Source organism: Trypanosoma cruzi, assembly GCF_000209065.1.
Source record: "Trypanosoma cruzi strain CL Brener chromosome Unknown tcruzi_1047053505995, whole genome shotgun sequence".
Lineage (NCBI taxonomy): Eukaryota > Euglenozoa > Kinetoplastea > Trypanosomatida > Trypanosomatidae > Trypanosoma > Trypanosoma cruzi.
The window spans coordinates 1-8,230 of record NW_919290.1 but is presented as its reverse complement, the minus strand read 5'-3'; the positions used below and the strand labels follow the sequence as shown (position 1 = coordinate 8,230).

The 8,230-nt window shown below is 63.1% G+C and overlaps 1 protein-coding gene across 1 annotated transcript, besides 2 other annotated features; it reads right to left on the bottom strand.

Annotated features, from left to right (window-relative positions):
- Window positions 1-8,230: a sequence feature (areas not merged during assembly with more than two copies in the genome that could not be assigned to a particular haplotype).
- Tc00.1047053505995.10 (dispersed gene family protein 1 (DGF-1), putative) lies at window positions 1,354-8,230 on the bottom strand (the record flags this gene model as incomplete). The annotated part of the gene is made up of 1 exon (XM_800399.1): window positions 1,354-8,230. A coding segment is annotated over one exon (6,877 nt), but the record flags the coding sequence as incomplete, so codon positions are not given.
- Window positions 6,811-6,861: a microsatellite.

The window sequence follows — 8,230 nt, the reverse complement described above, 5'->3', positions numbered from 1 at the left end:
GTGCGGGGAGCAGGCTGGTGCAGTCTCCTCCCTGCGAGTGACAGTGGAGTCCGTGCGCGTGGGTCCCAGTCACCTGCTGCAGTGGAGCGGTGAGCTCCTGGCCTGAGCTGTCGGACACCAATAATACGTCCGGCCAATGCGACGATGCCGGTGTTCCATGCGTCTGTGAGCTGTGCGAGGTTGGACGCCTCCTTGGCTTATGCATCACAAGCTTCGTTCCTGGGTACGCCGCAGTGGCCAAGGACAAACTGCATCCGTGTGCGCGTTCCTCGGTGCTGCTGGCAAGAAAAAAGGGTACGTCCACAATGTGAGTCACCAGGTGATCCAGAACCGTCGACGTGTGCTTGCGTGCTTCCACGGTTCAACGAGAAGGTGCAGACACGCACGCTGCCGTGGAAATAGTCTCGGTGAATATCATACTCTCCATGCTAACACCGCACCCCTCTGTATCTGCTGTGGTGCATGAATTTCGCACGGCCGGAGGGAAATTGGGGAAAAGGAAAAATTCCTCGTGTGAGCATCCCCGTACCAGCGTGGCCAATCCGCGACGATATCCCTTGCCTGTGGAATGCGGTGTGCCAATTAAATCAAAGGCCGCGCCGTGAAGGGATGTGCAAATTGCCGGAAGTGGCCGTCACACCTCCTGCACACACAAAACACGCGGGCCGTAGCGGGCAACGAATCCCAATGCCGCAGCATCCAAGGCTCCCACGTTCCACGCGCACACCTGAGGGGTGCAGCCATGGCGGTGGTGCGCTCGAGGATAAGTGTGGAACGTGACTGGGATGGCTTGGTCTGTCACTTCCACCGCTAAAGAGACATCGATCCCCCTCTGCACTCGAACACACCAGGGTAGCCCGGAATCACGGCAATACGTCGCGCCTCAATACATAATCCCGCTCAACGGCGTTCCTGGAAACCTTGAACCCTACTACCACTCTGTCGCCGCTTTGCTCCTGAGAATTGTAATGCCTCCTGCATGCAAACCCACGGTAAGGCAGAGCCGCAATTCATTACTTCCAATAGGCGGTTCGCTGGATCCCTCCTCCATTGCACAAAATGGGCGCTGATTTCCTCGCACGCAACTCCACGAAATTACAGTCCGATACAACACAACATCAGGAGCAACAAGGGCGACAGTACAATCCCCTTCCACACAGTCATCATGAAACGGGAAAAACTCCTGAAAGCACCCGCTCAAAATAGAAACACGTCGATAGAAACAACAATCAACAATACCGTCGGTGCTGTTAACGATGGCTGGCTGTGGGGCGCAGCACATCCGTGGCTCCTCAATCACCGCACACCGCACGCCTGTCAGTTCCACGTGTTGCACGTCACAGGAGGGCGTGATCAATTTTGCCTCTCGCACTCGATGCACACTCGAGCAGGCTCAGGGCTTCTGAGCGGGGTGTCACCAGCCATGGGCTGCAACGGCGGTGCGGGTGGTCGGTACAACGACGCAACGGTGGTGCCCGAGGCGTACGAAAATGACGTCCTTTCGTGGAGCTTCTGCGTCTCTTCGTCGCTCTCCTCGTCATCGCGCAGCAGCGCCTCCAGCCCACCACACCGCGGCTCGCGCAGCTCCTGCCAGTGGCGGTCCTCCGCGTGCCACACAACGACGCTGTACACAGTGACCGCAAGCAGCACAGTGGTCAGCAGCAGCACGACAGCCGCGTACGCCCTCGCACCGCCGTCGCTCGGCGCAAGGTGGTTGGCCGCGCTGACCAGGCACAGCACTGCAAGCAGCACAAAACTCGCCGTGCGCATCACCGTCAGAAAGGCCGAGCGCATCATGTTCGTGAAGGCAACCACGCCCGCGCCCGCAAGCAGCACAGCCGCCATGCAGAAGTACTGGACGTGGCAGCCTCCCACGGGCGGGTGCACAGCCGCAATCAGGCACACCACACACAGCACCGACAGCTGGAACACGCACCAGTACACGTGGCTGCCCCTCATGTTCGTCAGCATGCCGCCGTACATCCGCTGCTGCGCCGCGGGGTGCCAATACCCGACGGGGTACAGCAGGCGCTCGTGCAGCGGCTTCCTCAAAAACTGCCAGTACCTCTCGAAGCTCGCGCCCGTGCGGCGAGCAATAAAGTAGCACACGCCAGCAGGGAACGCCACTCCGTACAGCACGCCAACAACGCCAATCACGCGGTGCTGCACGCGGGCACTGGGCATCGCCAGTGCAAACACGGAGCCAAAGAAAATGCCGAGGTGCATCGCGTGCGCCACGACGTACGTCAGGCTCGGGAAGCGCATCGCCGCCCACGCACTCGCCGCGTCCACGCCGCGCCACCGCTGGAAGGCGGCCGTCACACCGCAGTGCACGCACCCAAACACAGCAGCGAGCAGCACGTTGCCCACCACCATCCACAGCGGGTCAAGGGCAGCGAACACCGACAGGAAGTACGGCAGCGCAACGGTGTTCGCACGCTCGTTTGCCGAAGAGCATGACATCTTCGCGAGCACGCCAAGTGCCTGCATCTCCAGGATGGAGCCCAGCCCGCCAGTCACCACCACGGCAACAGCCGCCGCACCCGCAACAACGCCGGTGATCGCCGAGACGGCGCTGGCAGCGGCGGGCAGCATGTTCGACCTGATCGTGAAGGTCCCAAGCAGCACTCCCTTGCAGCCGCCGAACACCGCCACAGCGTCGCAGCGAATGACTATCGTCTCGTCGGCAGCAATGAAGTAACCGCGGTGCACGGGCACAGCCAGCTCCAGGACGGTGGACGGATTAGTCGCGTTGCGCACCCACGTCGCGTTGCTCAGCATCGCTCCCCACGGACCACCGAAGCCGCTCGGCTGCGCCGTCGACACCGGCACAAAGCTCAGGTGCGTGCTGAGTTGCGGGTCGCGTGCCCATCGAAACGGCGGCGGCAGCGCCACCATCAGCAGTGTCGGGGCGGCGCTCCCACCGCCGCGGATGTCGTTCTGCGTCAGGCTCCCACCAGCCGCCGTAGTCGTCACGGCGAGCGTCGGGCACGCCACGTCGTTCCACCACAGCGTGCTGCTCACCGACGCCGTCGGGGTCCACGTGGGCGGCAGCGCCACCGTCTCCGTCACCTGCAGGGTCTCCGTCGGACTGTAGTGCGTCGTGCTCTGACTCGGCGTCCACACTGACGTCCACGTTGGCGTTGGTGTCAGGCTGCGCGTCTCCGTCAGCGTCGCCGTGTGGCTCAGCAGCGGCATGGCTGGCGTGCGGTTGCACCCGTCCACGCGCGGCAGGTACACCGGCAGGCAGTCGCGCCCGTACCCGCCCTCAGCACAGCGGCAGCGACACGACCCCGAAATCGCCCTCGTCGCAGCACCAAAGCAGCGCACGTCGGCGTCGCACACGCCACACGCCACGGGGCGGAATTTCCCGATGATGCCGGCAGACCTGTAGTGCATCGGCTGCAGTGCCTGCCCGTTGAGCGTCAGGCACCCCACGAAGAACTTTCGGCCGGCGCCCCCGAGCGCAACGGTGCCGTCCATCACGACGGGCCCACTGCCAGCGTTCTTGTGAAGCGTCAGCGTGCTCTGCGCGAGGTCCGCACTGCGCGGGTACAACGGCAGCGACAGAAGCCTGCCGCTGATGCTGTTGCCGCGCACCGACAGCCACGATCCGGACGCGAACGACGCCGGCCCCCGCAGCACCAGCAGCGCGCCATCGGTCAGCGCACCGGCGTTGTCGTTCACTACGACGGCGGACGCGTTGGCCTCAACACCGCTGTCGAACACCAACCCATGCGCGGCGTACACCTGGCTCCCCGACACGCGCAGCACAGCGCCCCCCGACGCAACCACGCGCGCACTCGCGTACAACGCATATTCGCCACCGAACACAGCCGTGTCCAGCGCGACACCGCCACCGACAAGCTCCAGCACTGAGCCATCCACCACCACCGTCCGCCCACCAGTCATCACGGTCACGAGGGCCACGCCAGACACAACCAGCACGGACCGCACGAGCCGCAGGCCCGACAGCACCAGCACCGGTGCGTACGGCGAGGACTGCGAGCCGGGAAGATACACAAGCGGCGTCGGCCTCGCGGCAACCAGCAGGGAGTCCGTCACCGTCAGCACAGACCCCGCGGGAAACGTGCCGGTCAGCACAAGCGCACCGTTCAGCGCCTCCACATCGCACACGGACAGCTCCACCGGTCCGCTCTCGTCGCTCCCCGCCGCACCCGCACCGCGCAACGATCCACCGCCCATCACGTACAGCACGGCACCGTTCAGCAGCGACACGTTCTGCACAACGATCCGCACGCCGTCCCGCGCCATCCACGGCACGTAGAGCACCGGACTCACGCCGTCCAGCACAACGTGGCGCAGCGTCACCTCGCTCGCGCCGGCAGGCACAACGAACACCGACCGCACCGTCACGCCCTCGCGGACAAACACACTCGACGCAGTGCCCACAGCAGGCGGCAGCGCGGGAGCACCCACAGGCACGCACGCCTCGCCGTATCCGCCGCTGCCGCACACGCACACGCACACACCGTCCTTCATGCTCGCCGACGCCGTCCCGGGCGCGTAGCAGTGCGTGTCCCTGTCGCAGTCGTCGCACCCAGCAACGTCGATGCTCCCAGCGTCGCCAAAACCAGCCGCTGCGTACTCCTCCACCGTCGACAGGACACGGCCACCAGCGTCGTTGCACGCCACCCTCAAATGCGCCCCAGCCGAGAGCGACAGGCTCAGCGACAGCATCCGCGGCAGCAGCGCTCGGTTGCGCACAAAGCTCAGCGTGCTCCCAACAGCGGTCACGGCGCCAGCGGCGTAGAGCATCTCCCTCGAGACGCCGTCGTGCACGTTGCCCTTCGCCAGCAGCATCGACCCGCCAGCCAGGCTCACCGTCGAATAAAACGCCACCGCGTAGTCCTCCGTCGACAAAAATTCGTTCCGTACAAACGCCACAGCGGAGCCCGACACGCGCACAGCCCCACGCACAGACACCGCGTGCTTGCACAGCAGGAAGTCGCTGTCAACAAACGCCACCACAGAGCCACCACTGGCAGCAACACCGCCCTCCACCGACACGCACAGCCCCAGCGCCGTCTGCACCGACAGCCCGTCCACGTACAGCGCACCGTGCGACGACAGCACCACGCCACCAACCATCAGCACGCCAACAGCGTCGCGGAACACAGCCGCCACCTGCGTGCGCGCGATGGTCAGCACGCTCCCCGTCAGATTCACGTTGTGCAACACAAGGCACGCGGACGCTTCGCCAAGCTCGTAGGTACCGCGGTACGCAACACGCCTCTCTGCGGTCAGCACCGAGTCCACCACAGTGACGCGCGAGCCCGGCGGAAATCGGTTCGCCACCAGCACACCGCCACCGGAGCGCGACTCAAGCCCGCTGACCAACACATCGACGCGCTCGCCAGCAGACGGGTCGGACCGCCACCCAACAACGTACAGGCTCGCTCCACTCACAAACGTGCAGTTCGCCAGCGTCACGTTGCACACGCTCCCTGACATCGACTCCACGTCCACCACGACGTCCGCCGCAAAGGTCACACCAACGTAGCACAACACCGACGTCCCGAAACCGGTGTTCACCTCCACATCCACACGCACGTCGCGCACGCACAAGTCGGCGCCGTCGGTGCTCGGTGGCTCGGGGACAGCGACGGGCAGGCACGCATCGCCGTGGCCGCCCTCAGCACACGTGCAGGCGCAGCCATCACTCGAGGCAGTCGTCGTGTACGCGGGGAAGCACGACGCCACGAGAGCGCATGGGCCGCTGCAGGTCAGGATGGTGGCGTTGTACACGGAGGAAATGCTGTATTTCACACTCTCGCCGCCGTTCACGGTGTTGCACGCCGCCACAATCGCTCCGTTTGTGAGATCGCGGGACCTTTTGGGTATCCGCAAAACGGTCGGCGCGCCAGTGCTGGACATGAATTGGTTGCCAGACACAGACACCGCGGAGTTGCGGAGATTCACCGTGGGGTTCAGAAAGAGAAAAGCTGCCGATGGTGACACGCGGCAGAGGTTGCCGCTCAGCTGCAGCCAGGAGTTGTAGTAGATGTAGGAAGAGTAGCTTGAAAAAAATACAACCGAGCTTCTCTTCATGTCGTTGCCCTGAAACACAACCGCTGACCGAGACTCCACACGTAACGCCAAAATTACTAACAAAAAGTGCCTCACCGGCCTCGCCACAACGTTGCCTCGGATCACCACGGCAGAGTTGTTCAGCACCTTCAGCGATGAAAATTGGCCAGAACCTTCAAGATTAATCAGAGTACTGTCACCGCCAGCCATATTAAACGTGTTGCCCACCACCGCAAACACGGATTTCCATAAAACCCTCAGCGGAGATCCGACAACGTAAACGGCGCTTGCCGATGCCGTCACGCTCTGAAACACATTGCCACTCAGCACAACCGCGGAGTCGTTGCTGATCGCCAGCCCATTCATCGCAACACACGACGGGCAGACAAGTTTCAAACCCGGCCGAGGGATCGGCCTCGTAACCGTGAAGCGGTTCCCGCTGATCGTGATGTTCGTGTGCGGTGGAAACACACCCTCCGGGCTGAGCAGTGCATCACTAAATCTGTTGCCGGTGACGACAATGTTCAGCGACCCCACAGCGGCGTACGCGTTGCCCAACAGCAGCAGCACGGCGCCGTCCCTCCACGTGCATCCATCGAACGTGACATTCACCACGTCGCCCGTCATCGCCCCTATCAGCACCGTCAGGCTCATGCCGCCCCCGCTGAACGTCACGTTGCGGTAGCACAGCCACGACAGCCCGCCGCCCACTGCCTGCGCAGCCTCGGGGTACACCATGTCGCTGATGCACTCACCAACCGGCGGCGGTGGCGGCGTGGGTGTTGGTGGCAGTGGCGTGGGCGGTGGCGGGCCAGCAGGCACAGGCGCCGGGACGCACACATCGCCGTGCCCTCCAGCAGCGCACTGGCAATTGCAGTCGCTGACCGCCGTCGTCAGCGGAGCAAAGCAGTCGCCCTCCTTCGTGCACTCCCCGCACGCGGTAACCGTCGTCACGCTGGTGATGCCGTGGAGCGCCAGTTCAGCCGCCGTCGTCACCAATCGTCCCGCGACCGTCAGACACCCAGCAAAAAACCGGTAGCCGGCGTCAGCCCGAGATAACAGGGACACCGACAACCCCGTCGAGCCCATCTTGCAGCCCGTCAGCGTCACCACACTGCTGCCGTCAATGCTCACGAAAGCGGAGCTACTGTCGTAGAACATCGCACCCAGTTCCACTTCGTTGTCGCGCCAATCCAGCCAGCTTGATCGCTGAACAGTCCACAAGTCATTGTTACAGATGGCGTAGCGCACAGAGCCGCTGTTCCCCACCACGCGCAACACGCTGTGATCCGACACGTTGAATACTTGTCGCTGATAAAGCAGGCTTACCCCGGAGAACATCGTATTGTTGAGAAGCGCAAAAACAGAGTGATTGCGGACACTGAGGCTGTACACGTAGAACAGGTATTTGTATCCCTCAAAGCTGCAGTAACGCGCGAACAGCGAGCTGCCACCCACCAGCGTCAGCGTCCCTGTCGAGTACACAACGAACGCATCACGCTTCGTCGCACGCGCCTTGATGTTGCTGATCAACAGCGAGGATGCACTCAACACGACGTCCTTCAGCATCACGACGCTCAACGTGTTCATCCTAGTGTCCGGCAGTTCAACCGCGAAGGTCTGCACCGCGTCAACCTCCGTGACGGCGATGTCGCAGTGCTGCGGGAGGGCACGTACAAAAGCAACGGTGGAGGATCGCATCACCGTCTGGCTCACGCGGATCAGGACGCCAGATGACTCGGTCGCCTCAGCACCCCCAAAAAACTGCAGCGCGGCACCCTCACGAAATGTGCACCCAGTGAGCGTAATGTTGATGGGGAGGTGCAGCGGCATAATGTTGAGGAAAAACTTCGGTACAGCACCCACGCCGCTGAATGTCACGCACACGTAGCAGTGGTGCGTCTTCCACATGTTCAGCGTAACGTTCGTCAGCGTCTGGTTCACCATGCAGCTCGTGTCGCCGTCGACGGCTCTCTCCGCCACGGGCGGCACAACCGCGTCGGGCACCTCGAAGGGAAGACACGACGCGCCATGCCATCCGTCCTTGCAGCTGCACGAGCACAAGCTGCGGTCCACCAACTCCGTCCCAGGCATGTAGCACGCCGCATCTTCGTTGCATGTGCCACACCTGAAGACCTCCACCTCCTCCGGAAACACATCGTCGTACGACACCTCCTCA